The 18,237-nt window shown below is 39.7% G+C and overlaps 1 protein-coding gene across 4 annotated transcripts in view; it reads right to left on the bottom strand.

Annotated features, from left to right (window-relative positions):
- Positions 1 to 380: 380 nt before the first annotated feature.
- Positions 381 to 18,237, bottom strand: part of APAF1 (apoptotic peptidase activating factor 1) — a 36,930-nt gene continuing 19,073 nt past the window's right edge. For all 4 annotated transcript variants that reach the window (XM_053406693.1, XM_053406695.1, XM_053406697.1 and 1 more), the window contains 13 exons: positions 15,619 to 15,753; positions 13,338 to 13,463; positions 12,253 to 12,414; positions 10,613 to 10,741; positions 8,589 to 8,714; positions 7,579 to 7,698; positions 5,574 to 5,699; positions 4,156 to 4,281; positions 3,711 to 3,830; positions 3,303 to 3,428; positions 2,744 to 2,869; positions 885 to 1,031; positions 381 to 543 (listed from right to left, as the gene is read on the bottom strand). In XM_053406693.1, coding sequence (XP_053262668.1) covers positions 397 to 543; positions 885 to 1,031; positions 2,744 to 2,869; positions 3,303 to 3,428; positions 3,711 to 3,830; positions 4,156 to 4,281; positions 5,574 to 5,699; positions 7,579 to 7,698; positions 8,589 to 8,714; positions 10,613 to 10,741; positions 12,253 to 12,414; positions 13,338 to 13,463; positions 15,619 to 15,753 — 1,716 coding nt within the window. In that variant the 3' untranslated portion in view covers positions 381 to 396. The remainder of the gene's footprint in view (positions 544 to 884; positions 1,032 to 2,743; positions 2,870 to 3,302; positions 3,429 to 3,710; positions 3,831 to 4,155; positions 4,282 to 5,573; positions 5,700 to 7,578; positions 7,699 to 8,588; positions 8,715 to 10,612; positions 10,742 to 12,252; positions 12,415 to 13,337; positions 13,464 to 15,618; positions 15,754 to 18,237) is intronic.

Raw genomic sequence — 18,237 nt, 5'->3', positions numbered from 1 at the left:
CTTAGAAACATTTGCCACTAGATCAGTGAAAATATTTCAGTTATCATAGGGCTGGTAATTCACCTACCAATTATCATTAGTATACTACTTAGCATACATATTGGATCAGGGCAACTTTAGTCCTCAATAATTAGTCCCATTGATTTCAGGGGGACTAAAGTTTGGCTAAAGTTTAATCTGGATGTAACTAACCATGGGAAAAGCCACATATAAAATGCATATCAAACTGCTGATCAAAACACAACATATAAAATGTATGCTGATTTAGGAACGTTTACAAATTTACCATACAGGTAATTTATGCCAGAGTCAAAATGACTTCACAGTTTAAAGAAAGTTTTTTGGGAATATGCTTCCGGCTCAAAACACTGCAGTTACAATCAGTTTTAAACAGATTTATTTCATAATCTGTAGCACGTAAAGAATGCCAAGATTATCAACAGTCACACATACTTTGAAATCTGGAGAAACGTGTAATGATTTAAGGTCTGTTCCATTTGTATAGAATGTTTGTAGGAGTTGCCCAGTAGCTACATTCCACCACTAGGAGGAAGAGAAAACAAGTTTTCAATTAGGGAGCAATAAATCTGAATGTAGCATGTTACAGATATGATACCAATAACTTGGGAGTCCCACTCTAGATCTACACATTAAGTGCACACTATTAATTTCTCAGATGTCAGTTTCAGAAAACAATGGTTGAGGACAACTGACTGATACAACATTTTAACATCTTTAAACCTTTTGGATATATTTTCTATTTGCAACAAAACACTAATGAAATCCTGACAATTTACTATGTATTTAGAGTTATTTCACATTTTCACATTTGTTAATAAATTACAAAATAATTCCCCTTTGGTACCCATTCTTGTTGAACTTACCTGAATGCATCCCCCAGAAGAAACAAGTATCTGACTATCAGGGGAAAAGCGAAGGTCTGTTACCCAGCCTCCGTAGGCTGATTCTCCCTCACTCTTTGAAGCATGGGAATAGAGGTGAAGCAGTTCTCCTCTCAATACATTCCAAACCTGAGACACAAGCAGTACAAAAACAGACAAAAACAGGTTAAGGTTGCAGTGTAACTGTAGTTATGTTCATAGTCCCTTAAAATCATAAAATAGTATAATTATCTAGTCCAATCCCCTGCAATGCAGGAATCTCAACTAGATAAAATGACCTTGGCACAGAAAATTTCTACAAACCACAAGGAAACCTATCCCACACCAGAGGTCAAGACAGGAAACATTTTTAACTCCATGGGGTCAACTTTGACAGGTGGATGACTTTACCACCTGTCAATCATATAACATCACATGTCAAAATCACTTGTGCCCCCTTCTTAAACCCTCAGTCTCAGAAGCCTAAAAGGGGAGTGTGGGAAAACCCACAAAAAGCCCTTTAAGTTCCCAATTTTGGAGCCTTAAAAGGGGCAGATGAAACTCACAAAATCTTTTGCAAGTCTCCCAGTGCTTCCCTTTTAAGCCTCTGATATTGGAGGAGGCAAGAGGCTTACAAATGGCTTCAAGGAAGCCCCCATGCTCCTGTTTGATCCTCAGGTGCTGTCTCCATGAGCTGCTTCAAAGGGTGCTTTGACACAGAGCTTTCATCCCAATTCAGCTGATGGTTTTATAATATGAAAACTAATAATTAAAAAATCCTGCTGCCTTTGCTGTGCAATCTTGTTTTTGGCTGGGAAAAGAATTGCATAGCTAATGCAGGATTAAACTGTATCTGCTTATGAGCACAGTTTGAGGGAAATGGCCTCAAAGGTCAAACGGGATCCCATGGCAGGCCAAGATTGGCCACAGGCCAGAGATTCCCCACCCCTGCCACAGGAGTTTCTGACATACCTGTCAAACCTGTTCTCTGAAACATCCTCAGCGTAACAAACATTTCTGAGCCATGCTATATGTACTTTTCTGCCATTTAAACATGTGCTAGCCTTCATAAAATTATAGATTTAAAAAACTGTTTAAGAATTAAGTCTCTCACAATTCACTTGTGCATGAAAAGTATGAAAATTGTAAATAAAGGCTACCACCTTTTCTTCCACACCATCTAAGCAGTAATGACTAATTTTAGAGTGTCACATATTGTGCTTACAACCAAGGCTCGATGTATACATTTCTTTGCACTGTCAGCCCTAATCCTCTACAAGTTTGGGGCAACACTGAAGCCACCAGTGGCACAATGAGCATTCAAAAGGACCACTCTATACCGCATTCTCTATGTGCTCTCATTAGGTTTGGAGAGACAAATCACATGTTAGAAATGAATGGCTGCATGGGACAGAAGGGAAAGAGTAATCAATGCAGAAGGACATAAAAATGTATGCAATTATCAAGATGCAACACATATTAACAACAAAACAGAGGAGGCAAGTAAGTCCCACATTTATGTGTAAATATGTTTATGATCTATAATGAAGAATTGCCTTCCTTTCCCCAATACCCTTTAATCATTAATCCTACTTTCCTTTGGATTTAATGCAGCCTTTCTATTTCTAATCATCTTTTTGTTATCAGAACTGCACCTGACATCCTTCTCCACCTCTGTTAATATTCTTGTTGCATTGGAATTCTAAAACGTGTACGCGGTCATACAAACCAGGTCTTAGAGTACCAAAGAGCCACCACCTAATTTGTGAGAAACTCAGTGTCCACTTAACTAGCCGATACCTGCTGCAATAACTTTTTATGCTAAATTTTTAAATAAATCATTTAAAAACAAAATGGAGTACCCGTATTTCTCCATTGTCATCTCCTGTGGCTAACAATTCATTGTCAAGGGAGAAGGCACAGCACCTCACACAGCCGTCATGACCATTCAGCTTATGAAGAACCGATGAACTTTCAAAACTCCATACCTAAAAATTTAAAACATGAAACACGTTGTTAAATTATATTGCAGTATTTTTACATTCATTTTGAGCTTCCTACCTGTAAAAGATATTTGGACTTCAGTGACTCAGATATGAAAATTGGTTAAGGTACTCCCACAATAGAAAGCAAGCTAAACTTTTCTACACAGATGGTTTAGGACAGAGCAAAGTGCAGAAGGTATATAAAGGGACAACCAAAATGAGAAGTTAGGTGGTGCACCCTGCAAATGAAAGTTGACGTGTTTTAAGTTTTTGTTTCGTTTTAGATTAAAGAAGACAGCTAATCAGATCTTTCTGATTATCAGCAAAATACCATCAAGCATTTATGTAACTCTTCTACTGAATTAGGATAAAAAGTGCTAAACTCAGAGTAGATGGTGCTTTATGTTTTAGCATTCATTTGTAAACCTGTACTGACCTTGGCAGTCTTGTCAGCAGAGGTAGTGGAAAACATAGTGGTATTGGGTGAAATTACACAAGAAAGAATGGTGTCTTCATGGCAAATGATATCTCTCTCAAGTTCTCCTGTAACTGTGTTCCAGAGCTGTAATATTAAAATGTGCCAGTGAACAATAGTGCAGGTAGAAGGGCTTAAAAACAGTACACAGGTGTTTTTGTCTTTCAAAATACTTAGCAGCAGATGCTCTTTAAAAAAGTACGTACTTTAACCACTGAGTATTTTGCAGTCAAAACAAGACTTGTAAATAGTGTTATCTAACTTTGAAAACACAACAAATATGATGTTCACATGATGTGCATTTCTTTCCTTTAAGGTTTAGCTACAGGCACCAATCTAAATTGTCAATGCTTAGGTTTTTTTATTTACCTTAACTGTCCCATCAAATGACCATGAAAGAAGCCCTGAGTGTTTTAGAAGGTGAAAATTCTTGACAGGTTCCTTGTGACCTTTCAGGAGAATAAATTCCTCTGTTTGCCAATTCCACACCTAATAAAACAGAAATTAGGATAGAGTATGGGAAATTGGCTTCAACTCTGGCTCGCTTTTATGGTGAAAACAAGACTTATTTCTTTAGTAAAACAAAAAGCCCTCAACTTTTCTTCACAAGACAATACTACTCCTCCCACAAGGTCTTTAAACCCCCCCTCCCCAAAAATTATTTGATCTCTAAGAAGCATTTTTGTCTTACCCTCACAAAGTACCCCAAAAATAAATAAACATCAAGCTTTAAACAAAACATAAACTTTGCTGGACTGCACCTAGCTTCTTCAGAAATATATATTCTCAAGCAATAGTTAAAAATGTTCCGCACCTGTATAGTTGAGTCATCAGAGCTTGAAATGAGTGTTTTCCCATCAGAAGTAAACTGGCAGTGCTGTACAGCTTCCTTGTGTCCAGTTCTGGATTTTAAAATATTCCCACTTGACAGATTTAATACCTTTTAAAAATGGGATCAGACAACAGACTGTTGTGAGTTCACATTGCTTACAGATTGAAAGGAAATAGAGATGCAAACCCACAAGTATAATTTTAAAAAGCAGTAGTATAATGAATAAGATTGTGTTATAAAAAAGCTACTTCTTTAAAGTAATGTTTCCTCCTTCGTTATTTTAACCTAAAACAACTAAAAGGAGAAATTATAAATGAAACATGCAACAAAAGTTTTCTGAATGATCTATGGCCAGACATATGCATAGCAATCCATATGGACAGCAGATATTCTTTCTACTTTGTTAGCATGGCTATTAAAAGGTATCTTTTTAAAAATGCATTCTTACTGGAAAAAAACACACATTTATAGCAAGTATTGTATTTATAAAGTGCTTGATTATTTACTAGAGAGCACAACCAACAGGCACTTTATAATAGGTAGCTATACATAAAAAATACATGATGCAACAAGGAAATTAATGCATTCATCATCAAAGTGTGATGCTTCATAACTGGATTTGAGAATACCAGAAAACATACTGAGAGAACCTTAAAAGCAAAGTACAATTCTGTTCTAAGTACCATATTCTTTGTATATTTGCCTCACAACATGTAAAGGAATCTGGGAAAACTAGTTTCAAGGAAGCGGGAAGTCTATTAGGGGACCTCAATGATCCACTGTAGCCTTTTATAAGTACAGGTATTGCAAACCAATAGGTCTCGGGATGGAGAAATTCAATTAGGGAATTCCATCCTTTTCCTTGGGTAAATTTTCAGGAAGAGGACCTGTTTAATTATAATGAAACAGAAAATTATTTTGCTTTTATATTTATTATATTGCAAAACTAATATATTTTTCTGCAACAATATAGTAAAGCATGAACTGAACACGATAGCTCAGCTGGTACAGCATGAGACTTTTAATCTCAGGGTCATTGATTCGAGCTCCACATTGGGTAAAAGATTCCTGCACTGCAGAGTGTTGGACTAGATGATCCTTGTGGTCCCTTCCAACTCTACAATTCTATGATTCTAAGGAGATGATCATCAGCTTGACTTGGTGAATGAAGCTCTCATCCATTCCCAATGTCATAATCTAAAGTGGCAGGAAGTTTGAGGAGAACTGAATATTAGGTGCTTGGTGGACCTAAATTCTCCCAGAATATAGTATTTTCCAACTGATTCCCTGCTAGTGTTTTTGCTTGTGAGATTCTGAGTGCCAATTTATCATTTTTTGTATAACACCTGAAATGATCACAATCAGAGAAGCCAATGCCTAACTAATCTCAACTATTTTACCTTTACTGTTCCATTCTTCTCTCCAAATGCTGCAGTCTGAAGGTCTTCATATAGGCAACAGCAGCTAATGAAAGGCTCCTGTTCTTCAGTCTGATAAACAGTATGGCCTGTGAAGCCATTAATTAGCTGCAATGCAATGGCATAATTGGAAATTATTATTGTACAACACACACACACAGCTTTCACATAAAAAAGCATCTGACCCTCTCCTCAACTTCAGTAGTGATTTTTAAGATTACTGGCATATTTATAAGTTTTATCCAAACCAAGAAACTCCAAAATACATGGTTCTATGATTAGAAGTAGCAGAAGAATTTACACTAAATAAGAAAAATAGGTAGTAAATGTGTATGACTGGCACAACTGCTCTTTGTTGCTGCTTTGCTAAGAGTGTGCCTGCTTATCATAATCTTGTAGGTCTGAGTCTTCTGACGACTACACAGAAACAGTAAGAGCTTTGTATTAAGGGCAAACCACCCACAATTTCACTTTAGAAGGAGTTCTTCCGTATCTAAAAAAACCTTGCAATTATTTTTCACAAATGCTTTAACTATTCAGCGGTAGGCAGACATGAACACCGCCATTGCACAGCTGCAACCTTTTTTCCCCTGCTTCACAAATATCCATAGCAACGCTAACAGCAAACACTAACTGAAGAACAAAAAAGAACATCACCACTTTGATCCTTATTTATAAGTCTGTTACAAAAAGGGTGGCCAAATTGGATAATTTTGCTCTTCAAAACAGTTGCCTAATGGTATTTCTTTTCTTCAAACAGGCAAAAAAAACCAGTTTATGACATTTCAGTCTCATAGCCCTTTGACAGGTTAGAGAAGGGTTTATAGAAGACCCTAGCAGTCTCCACATGGAAGAAGGAAGAAAACAAAAAAGGGGGAACCGCATGCAAAAACAGTTTTTCTTTACCACTTTCTACTAAGATAGTTGACTGGGAGATTGCAAGAAGGCACAGAGAACTTATGAATGTGCCCTTTCTTCTTTTCTCCAAGCCTGCTTCCTATGCTGAGGTGGGAGTATAGCCCATATATTCTGAACATCACAGGAGACATGCTAGTGAATAGGGTGGTCCACAGGAGCTCTCAAAGTTCCATGGGAGAATAAGTGGAATAGAAATGTGTAAAACAGAGGCATCTGTATTGTTCTAGTACACACATTTCCACAAACATTTCCAAGGAAGTTTCAATGAGAGATTATAAATGGAGATAGAATTTCTTAACACCTATTGAATTGAGAACATCTCTTCTTCTGACGTTCTTTTTCTATTAATAGTTCCAGTTCTTTCATGCACTGTTACTGAAGAGCTCAGCCTTTCTGCCAGTTTGAGTATTCCCCCAAATTCATACTTTTCAAATCTTCCTTTTGCCTTGGATGGTGAACTAGGCAGAGGCTTGGGAAACCACGGCAAGAGCATCTGTTAGCTACTTCAACTCCAGTGACTCTTGCTCATTATGCAGAGGAATTCAATAAAATGCAAATGTCTTCCTACCTGCCTGGTCCCTTACAGGATCAAGCTATTCAGGAGTGTCTGCTAACTGGCTGTCTGAGAACCCTGAGGAAGAGCAACTCCACACCCTCCACACTGGGAAGCCTAATGGTGCAATCAATACTGGTATGTAACCAGACATCAGCACCTATTGGCATTCATCAAGATGAGGGATTCAATCAACACAACTTGATTTATGCGCCACACATTTTGTACTCAGCAAACATGGTTGGAAAACTCAGATCCTGCTAGTGACATTAGATGCAGGTTTTTTCCTCTTCAGTCTGGGAACCTACTCTTCTCACTTAATGTTTTTTGTCTGAGGGCTGCTTTTCCTTATGGACAACTTTCAGGGGTGGGGATGGCACATGCCAATGTTGGCCAGAGGAAAAGGCAGGAGGAGTAAGAGAGGCATCTATTATCTTGGGTACAGTAGGCTACATTCAAGTCATACAAGCCAAAGCTTTCTAAACGTTCCATATGCAACATACAAAACATACTTACTTGCAGATGCTTCATATTGTCAATAGCCAAGATGAAAACTTCATTAACAGGAAACAAAACATCTATTTCACGTTTCAACACAACAGCAGAGGACTCACACACCTTCTTTGTCTCCCATATCTGTTGAAGAGAAGAAGGATATAGCAGAAGTTCTGCAATGTCAAAAATTTAAGACTTTAGGGCACAAATTGGAAGTCTGAATTTAGAACTGTATTTACTCTTTAAAAAATATACTTTAAAAAATATTGCTTTCATGTATGAAGTTACTTAATGCAGGCAGGCATTTTAGTTTTCAGTCACTTAATCAAACTACAATTTTCTCATATGGTCTTCAGTCTAAAGAGCGCACGGCTTCTGCGTGCTTTTGCGGGAGGTGGGGGAATTCCCCCATCTCCCGCAAAAGCCCACAGGAGTGAGAAAGGACTGACTTAGCCAGTCAGTCCCTTCTCACTCCTTGGGGAAACGCCCCCAAGAGCTGCGTGCTCTTTAAAGGCTGTGCAGCTCCTGCGGGCTTTTCTGCGAGGTGGGAGAATTCCCCCACCTCATAGAAAAGCCCGCAGAAGCCGCACACCCTTTAAAGAGCATGCGGCTCCTGAGGCTTTTCGACCCAGCTTGTGGGGCTGGCAATGGGGGGAAGCGCTACTTTTCCCCACCGCCAGCCTCAAAGCGGGGTAGGGGAGCAGCGCGAAGACGTCGCACGCCTTCCCGCTGCCCCCCGATCCTCTGGGGCTGGCATTGGGGGGAAGCGCTGCTTTCCCCCACTGTCAGCCTCAAAGAGGAGACTCTCCTAGCTTCAGCGAAAGCAACGCGAAGCCTCCGGAGCGCAGGCTTCGGAGGCTTCGCGTTGTTATCACTTAGGCCAAGGAGCCTGCATTCGCCCCATAGGACGCACAAACATTTCCCCTTCATTTTTGGAGGGGAAAAAATGCATCCTATAGTGCGAAAAATACGGTAAATCTTTATTAAAGAAACACAATTCCCAGCAAATATTTGAAAAAGAATAAGCTCACCCTTATTGTCTGGTCATCAGAAGAAGTGAGAAATAATGACCCATCAAGTGAAAATGTCACAGAATGGACCCAACTCATATGTCCTCGGCAGTCAGCAATTTTGGAAGAGGATTCAATATTCCATATCTAAATCAAATTCAGAACAAACTAATTATTTGCAGTTTTGGTAGCAGTTTGGGACATCTATTCACTTTTAATCAAAGTGTGCTTAGTTTAGAGTTAGTGTCTTTATCCATCTGTGAATGAGACTTCATTTGGGGAAATCCGCATTAACATACATATATGAGATTTTCAAAAGAGAAACAAAATATTCCTGCTATCTGCCTCACTATTTCAAAGTTGCTATATTAAGACATGCTTACAAGCTGCATCTCATGACCACTATTGAATACCCCATATTACATGACCAAGCGGACAGAAGCAAATTAGCTCTGAATTGTTTTGGTATTTGTTTGCAGAAACATAGTGAATGAAGAGTGCAGTGGCTGACCATTTTTCTTGTAGAAGATTCTATGACATGTCACTGTTTTGATTTAAGATATCAGAGTAATTCATTTTATTGTTAAAATATGCAGATTACTGATTTAAACTGGCACTCTTACATGATGATTATATAAAAGTTTATTTTTCTTTTGCTGAAATTGGTAAAGGATTCAGAACACCAATAAAAGATCACTGAGATAAATGAGAAAATGATGTGACCAGTAAAACCCAGTTAACTATTGATTAGCCTCAACTAGATGGACACATAGCTGAATCAAGTGAAATCCTGAGTATCCCACCAATCAAATCAGTGGAATCCTATGCATGATTGCTCAGAAGTCAACCCTACTGTGTTCAATGTGCTTTACTTCTAGGACTGCATGGTATTTTTATGCATACACAGCTATATAGAGGCAACAGGAATTTCCTGTTCTTAAAAATGTTCAATTCAAGGTTGACTGCCGAACTTTAAAGTGGGACTGAGCTCACCGACCAGATGAGCCTTTGAAAAATGCAGACTATACTAGAAAAATCCATACTCAAAAAGATTCCATTAAGCAGCGATAGAGGGATTCTTTCATCATTCTATGCTAAGGGGGTGATTCAGAAAGGTCAAACTCACTTGCTGAACAGTGAGACTTTAGAACACGGAGAATACATATGGTTTTTCCTGTGAGTACTGCCATAACTCCCAGGGCTCTACTGGAAATGGATTAGGAAGGCGACACTGAGGCATATTACAGATCTTTGATCAAAATTTAACAGCAGTCATGTGTGTCTTGGTTTTGATGAAAGTAACTCTTTGATGGAAGGTAGTGCTTAAGTGATATTCTTAACAGCAGAACAGCAGTAGCTTTTGGCAAAAAGATGATCAATTTGAATTAGCTCAAATTGGCCAGATGAGCCCAATTCCACACAAAGGTTAACATTATAGCTTCCTAATATTGCCTTGGGTCACCTAACTCAATTCCATTTATTCTGATGGGCAGCTGCTCTGTTTTTCCCAGGTCTTTCTAGAGGAAAGTAAAGGTAAAGAGACCCCTGACCATTAGGTCCAGTCGTGGCTGACTCTGGGGTTGCGGCGCTCATCTCGCTTTATTGGCCGAGGGAGCCGGCGTACAGCTTCCAGGTCATGTGGCCAGCATGACTAAGCCGCTTCTGGCGAACCAGAGCAGCACACGGAAACGCCGTTTACCTTCCTTCTGGAGCGGTACCTATTTATCTACTTGCACTTTGACGTGCTTTCGAACTGCTAGGTTGTCAGGAGCAGGGACTGAGCAACAGCAGCTCACCCCATCACGGGGATTCGAACCGCCGACCTTCTGATCGGCAAGTCCTAGGCTCTGTGGTTTAACCCACATTGCCACCTGCGTCCCCTTTCTAGAGGTGCCAGGGATTAAACCTGGGATCTTCTGCATGCAAAACCTGTAATCTACCACTAAGCGATGTCCTCTTCCCATTCTGAAGCTAACCACCAGAGCAAGAGGAAATATTAAGAATGGAAAGGATTTACTTACATTTTCTTAAATATAGTGACTTACCTCAACAGAATAATGTGATAAAGCAACTGCAACCATCTGGCTGTTGGGACAAAAGTCACAGTACTGAATAGTGCTGTGGTGGCTTATAAGAACCTCTGTCAACAAATCACTGGTCTTAACGTCAAAAAGCTGTAAACATAATAGCCATATTAAACAGCAATCTTAAATGTCACATGATTTTACATAAATATGTCTTTATAAAAGAACATCACTGACAAGAGTTTAAACACCAAAAACATATTACTTAATTCTTTCAACGGGATGCGGGTGGCGCTGTGGGTTAAACCACAGAGCCTAGGACTTGCCGATCAGAAGGTCGGCGGTTCGAAGCCCCGTGATGTCCAGAACCCCAGAGTCGGTCACGACTGGACCTAATGGTCAGGGGTCCCTTTACCTTATTTCTTTCAACAGTATATTGACTGCCAGAGGACCAATTTTATTTTATTAATTTTTTTATCTGCCCTTTCCCATAAGGTGCCAGGGTGTGTTGCAGCAATAAAATATACAATTAAAAAAGAAAGTTAAAAAAACACACCTCCATATATAAAAATTAAAAATGTACTTCCAATACAGATGCAGACTGATATCTTAGCATTCTCCAGAGTGGCTGGGGAAACCCAGCCAGATGGGCGGGGTATAAATAAATAATAATTATTATTATTATTATTATTATTATTATTATTATTATTATTATTAGGAAATTGATAGCCAATTATACAATAGAATGTTTAACAGATTCAGTGTTTTATAACTATCCTCAAAAATAACACTATTTCTGTAAACTATAATTAAAAGGCTGAATGATGAAAACTTGAATAAAAAGTATTATTACATCAATATTATCTCCAAACCTGTTTAGGAATTTGAGTGTATGTTCTTCAAAACACTGCTTACAATTTTAATTTTATGTGTGTTATATTTAAAAATCATTAAAATCCTATCCTCTAACCTACAACAATTCCACTCCCGATGTTCATGGAACTTGGTGGAACACTACCAAAATCTTTTGGAGTTATTTTCCTAACTCCAACTTATACTCTACTCAAAGAGAGTTTAACATTCTATAAATCAATACAATTTATTCATGCCTTCTTACTGATAACTTAACAAAAATAAAATGATCCTTTCAAAGTCTGTGAATGCGCTACTACTATATGATATATGTTCTCTGAGCAATTTAGTAGAAGTACGGCAAAAATTGCATTTAACTGCATTTAACTGCAGTTCAGAGCCTGTGAGATGGCAGGACTTACACTCGCTTGTGGACATCAAAACTACAGTAGGGAAGAGGACCGGTGCAAAAGAGCCATTCCTTGTGGGACAAGACTGCAGCTCAGCAGAGGCAACTTGGAAAAGTCCTTTGATAAGTCCCTTTGAAAAGTAAGTGTGTGCATGCATGAGAAAGTGTGGGCACAGAACATAGGATGCTGCACTGCACTGAAATAACTTCTGGTTGGAGACCAGCACTTGGTTGAAGGCTTTGCACCATGTCTAAGCACAAGTGATGTGTTCCCTATGTTTCTGTTGTTCTCTTCTCTTTCACTATTGCTCTCCTGCTCAATTTTAAAAATAAACACAAATGGAAAACAAGGTGGTGACTCAGAGGAAAGAAGTCATTACTGACATACTTAAGTACTTACAAAAAGCCTGTTTTTCGCTGCCACCAACACTGTAGTACCATTAGATGACCAGGAGCAACACTTCACTAAGACTTCCACATCATCCTGGTACTCATCCACATTTCTAAAGCAGTCTCCTATGTCAATAGTTTTCAGTTCATTTGCCGAATGTGCATACCAAAGCTTTAAAAATAAATACACTGTATTAAGCATTTAAAAAATGAATCTGAGTAGAAGACAACATTAATGCTACCTAGTGATTTGTAAAATTTAATTTTGCAAAGGTATTTATTCATATCCAATTATAGCTGCTAACAAAACAATTTACTCTCTCCAGTGATCTATAGACATTAAAGTCAACTGTCTGCTTGTGGAATTAGAAGTAAATTTTTTAAAATTGCAGCATATTAAAATCAAGCAACTAAATTAATGTCAGACATTTTATATTTGGGCTGATTTATATCTGAAATATTGCCAAATAATGAACAGAGCTCATAAATGCTTTTTGTTTGAGAATACCCAATACTATTTTTTTTCAAGTGCAAGGTATTTGTGAATAACAGGGACATCTATATTTATAACCTTTTCAATGTAAATTTCAAATGTCTTTTAGTTATAAAATGCCATCATTATCTTTCAACGTAATCTGCTTCAGAAACATAAACGAGGCAAGAATGAAAAATGAAGAATGCTATAGTGACACATGTGTATGAGACTCCATGAGAGTAATGCAGAGCTCCTACCATAACAAAGTCTCTCCCCCACAGGAATACTACAAGAGATATTCAGAGTAGACTTCAATAAATTAATGGACATGACTAACTTAGGCTCATTAATTTCTAGCTGCAAATCTAGCTGCAAATCAATAACAAATCTTGTTTATCTCAACCAGTAATACCTGCTTTAGCACTTAACTGTCTTAGTTTCTCTCCAGCTGGGTTTTCTTATAAGTGTGCAACAGAGAGTGAAACTATGGCTAAGAATTTATGGGCACAGTGCAGGATTGCAATCTCTGCTTTTGAAAAGCATTTAATTCCTGGACTACAAAATCAAAAGGTTATTGAATCTGGCTTTAAGTACTAGAAGTCAAAGTTTCCAAAGCATACCTTTAAAGTTCCATCTGCTGAGCAACTAGCCACATACTTATCATCCGGTGAAAATCTGCAGTGAGTAACAGAACTACTGTGACCAAACAGTGTATTACGACACTGTTTCTTGTTCAAATCCCAGAGCTGCATATAAGAATTGGGGTTGCGGGGGGAAAGAGTAAAAAGCATTTGAGTTTCTGTATAAAAAAGTGGTTGATTCAGTTTCTATCCTCAAAATAGCCACCAGTACAAATTTCTTTTTTGGGGGGGGGAAATGCTGCTTGCAATTTTCAGTATGAACTTTCCGAATTTCCTTACCACAAACTGTTCTGCAGACTGTTCAGAGAGTAAAGTTACAGACCCTATTCTGTTAGTGCATTTCATTCCCTTAAATCTGTCTGCCTAGCCTTATATACAGCACCTCAACCCCTAAGTACATAAAAAACAATGACAGTTATATAAAGTCTCAAAATATGAGACAGATTTGCAGATAAGATAGGAAGCAGTGTGGGAGTTCCTTAAAGCCCATCCAACATGAATTAAGGATTGCTGGAGCAAGCAGCAAGAAAGTAAGATGTTCAGAAGCAGCAATATGCATATGCATGCATGTACGTATTTAATAAAGTAACCTTATCTCCCTAATTGAACCCCAAAGGCCAGCAGCAAAGTATATATGTATATGTATATATACATATATACATATATACATATATATATATATATATATATATATATATATATATATATATGTATATGTATATATATGTGAAACATTTTACAAATGGTAATATAGGACAGACAATATTAAATCAATGAAAGTATATACAAATCAAATACAGAAGCCAAACTTCTTCATTTTATTACCTTCATTGTTTTAGAGAATGCCTTGAACAAACATATTATCTGACCAATACTATTTTTAACATGATATCTGAAGTCAGGAAGTACCGTATTTTTCGCACCATAGGACGCACCGGACAATAGGACGCACCTTGTTTTAGAGGGGGGAGAACAAGGGAAAAAAATTCTTCCGCTCTCTGCCCAGCGCCCCTTCAGCGAAGTGGCAGGAGGCGCTGCGCAGAGAGGGGGAGAATTTTCCCCCTCTTGTTTTCCCGCTCTAAAACAAGGTGCCGTTTAAGGTGCGTTCAGACGGCTACCTTGGAAGCCTGGAGAGCGAGAGGGGTTGGTGCACACCGACCCCTCTCGCTCTCCAGGCTTCAGGTTCCTTTCGACCTGCTCTTTGGGGCTGGCGGGGGGAAGCCCACCACCAGCCCCAAAGAGCAGGTCAGGGAGCAGTGGAAAGGCGCAGCGGAGAGGCTGCTGCCATAGCCGCGCGTCGCCTCTCCAGCCGGGAGAGGGTCGCGGGGGGCTGCCTTAGCCCCGCGCGCGCTCTCCTGGCTGGAGAGGCGACGCGCGGCTATGGAGGCTCCTGCCATAGCCGCGCGTCGCCTCTCCAGCCGGCAGAGGGTCGCGGGGGGCTGCCTTAGCCCCGCGCGCGCTCTCCCGACTGGAGAGGCGACGCGCGGCTATGGAGGCTCCTGCCATAGCCGCGCCTCGCCTCTCCAGCCGGCAGAGGGTCGCGGGGGGCTGCCTTAGCCCCGTGCGCGCTCTCCCGGCTGGAGAGGCGACACACGGCTATGGAGGCTCCTGCCATAGCCGCACGTCACCTCTCCAGCCGGGAGAGGGTCGCGGGGCTATGGCGTCTTCGCTCCATAGGACGCACACACATTTCCCCTTCATTTTTGAAGGGGAAAAAGTGCGTCCTATAGAGCGAAAAATACGGTATTTGAGTGTCCTCAGGCAGAGTTCTATAGCCTGGGTGCCACTGCTAATAAGTTCTCTTCCCAGGTGTTTCACCACTGCAAGCCTGAAGAGCAGCCTGGAGTAGCCTCCCCTGACAATCAATGAGAACAGGTAGGCTCATATACAAGAGATCCTTCAGATATCCTGGTTGAAAACAATTTATTACAAAAGTATACATGGCAAGCAGGAAGAAACTGGATATGTAATTAATGTGCAGTCCAAGCATGAAAGCCTATCAGTGACTTCTACAGGAAACTTGGAACCGGAGAGTAATGGACATAAGGAAGCAAGTCTGTAATTCCTTCTCCTACTCTAACAAAGCCAGTAATCATGCAGAATCCAGGTAGCCTCCAGTGGCTAAGGTAAGGGATACCAAGTCTGCAGATCTGAGATAAATTTCCATGGATACTCTCACCACCACAGAGTAAGAAAGTGTACAAATTACAACTGTAAAGTGTAACTATAAATATAAATTCCGTATTTTTTACTTACTTACTTTGACAAAAGTGTCATTTGAACATGTAGCCAATAGAAATGGGCGGTGATTTGTATTGTTAAACTGGCAGCAGTTGACCTGCTCTGCATGTTCTTCAAACACACACAGAAGCTGGCCTGTTCTTGAATTCCAGACCTACAAGTAATTTTAAATAATAATAAAAAATTTAAATAAGTGTTTTGAAATATTTTTCAAATATATACACTCTAATCAAACATTCATCTGGACACTTGGCAAAGCTTTCTAAAACATTTTTTGTGCATGCAGTAAGTTTCCTGAGATCTCCACATTTCAATGATAGTGGAGAATAGTTGAAAAAAGAATTTTAAGCATGCTACTGTGATTTGGATAACCGACAGTTGTTGTTGTTTAGTCGTTTAGTCGTGTCCGACTCTTCATGAACCCATGGACCAGAGCACGCCAGGCACTCCTGTCTTCTACTGCCTCCCTCAGTTTGGTCAAACTCATGCTGGTAGCTTCGAGAACACTATCCAACCATCTTGTCCTCTGTCGTCCCCTTCTGCTTGTGCCCTCCATTTTTCCAACACCAGGGTCTTTTCCAGGGAGTCTTCTCTTCTCATGAGGTGGCCAAAGTATTGGAGTCTCAGCTTCAGGATCTGTACTTCCAGTGAGCACTCAGGGCTGATTTCCTTAAGAATGGATAGGTTTGATCTTCTTGCAGTCCATGGGACTCTCAAGAGTCTCCTTCAGCACCATAATTCAAAAGCATCAATTCTTCGGCGATCAGCCTTCTTTATGGTCCAGCTCTCACTTCCATACATCACTACTGGGAAAACCATAGCTTTAACTATATGGACCTTTGTTGGCAAGATGTCTCTGCTTTTTAAGATGCTGAGAGTTAACCGAGATTTACCATAGAGTAATCAGAATGAGTTGCAGAACCTGCTTACTGGTTTGCCAGGCAGCAGCGGTTATAGCCTGGTGTGGCCATAGGCAATGGCGGGGGGTGGGATCCTTTTGCTCTTGCACAACCGAAATATCTCCCTCATTGGCTTTGTGGGATGCTGGGAAAGTCCATGAAATTCAAATTGGCTTTGGCCAATCGCAGACCATGTTTAAATTTACATGGCGCAATCATGGGATGGCTTGGGGGTGGGTCATTCAAGGTAGTCCTGAGTCCTTTTCCTGCCTAGCTTTCAAACAGGCTCATTTCCTTTCTATTCAACAGCAAAGTCTGCAATGAATGTCTCTCCCTCCCACCCTAAAGTTTGCCCCTTCCTGAAGGAGATGTACAGGAATTGTACAGATGGAATTTGCGGAGAACCTAGAAGGCATTATAAATATAAATAATACACTGAAATACAAATGGAATGAAAATCCAAAGCACTAAGTATAAAAACAAAGTAATTTTGTTATTTTCTAGGTGTGAGAAATGACAGCGACAGGGGAGATCTTGATTCAAATCCTGGCTTCAATCAGTCATGAAGCTCAATGGGTTACCTTGATCCAGTCATATCTCACCACCTAAGCCATTATCATGGGGTTGTGGTAAGAATAAGATGGGAGGGAATGGGTGGAAGAAGGACCATGTAGCCCAACTAAACTTTCTTAGAGGGGAAAAAAGGAGTACAAAAATGTAGTAAATGCCAGCATAAAATAAACTACAAAGGGGGAGCAATATCTTCTTATATTTGTTGATCACAAACTGACTGTGGGCAAAATGCAGCCACAAACAGGGCAAATTAAGTTCCTACATATATTAGTGTATGTAACTAGATGTGACAGCAGCATGACTTGTTGGAACACATCATGCTGGGAATAGAACACCCTCACGTCCCATCACCTCCTCATACTTTCTTTTCTCTCAGAGAAGAAAGGACTTCCAGTCTGAGAAATCACCAGAACAAAGCAATAGAGAGCTTGGGGAGAAAAGCCACATCTTGTATGCTATCTTGAAAATGCCAGCTTGTACTCTAAAAGTATACATCTGTCACCATCATGTCTAAGCTGATGCTCAGACAAAACATGTCTAGTAGAGACAGGGAAGTGTCAATAAGATTTTAAAAATTTGGAACACTAGTGTATACTATTTGTTTAAAGATTTCTCTTGTAAACTACCGTGTGAGGGTAGATATGCCTGAAGGAAAAGTTAAAATAAATTTAAATACATTAAGCAGATATCTTTCCGTAAGTTCCTGATGAGGTCTCTTCTAAAATGCTACACATGGCTTTACTTATCCATGTTTCAAAAGGATCCATTCATGCTAGAACAGATTCAAAGAGCAGCAACTAAAGTTCTAATCCTAAGCACACTTACTTGGAAGCCAGTCTCACTTGTGATCCTCCATTATCTCTCACTATTAGTCATGCTGTCTGTAGCTCATGAAAGTTGGGAGTCCAAAAGCATCTGCTGGGCCACAGGTTCCTCCTGCCTCATCTAATGCTTCCCTTTTGGAAAGACAGAAGGACCTATAGTTCTGTTTTCTGCAGTGGCTCCCTGTTTGTGGACTGCTGTCCCCAGGCTCCAGGTGAGAATGTTCTTCTTCAACCAGGCCTTGGGCTGATTAATATTATGTGCCTTTTTAAATGTGTTTGTGGGAGTGGGGTTATTGTTTTGTTTTTGTTTTAACTATTTTGTGCTTTTAGTCTATATTTTTA

This window comes from Podarcis raffonei, chromosome 10, assembly GCF_027172205.1.
Source record: "Podarcis raffonei isolate rPodRaf1 chromosome 10, rPodRaf1.pri, whole genome shotgun sequence".
In the NCBI taxonomy this organism is placed as follows: domain Eukaryota; kingdom Metazoa; phylum Chordata; class Lepidosauria; order Squamata; family Lacertidae; genus Podarcis; species Podarcis raffonei.
This window is presented reverse-complemented; position numbering and strand designations above follow the sequence as displayed.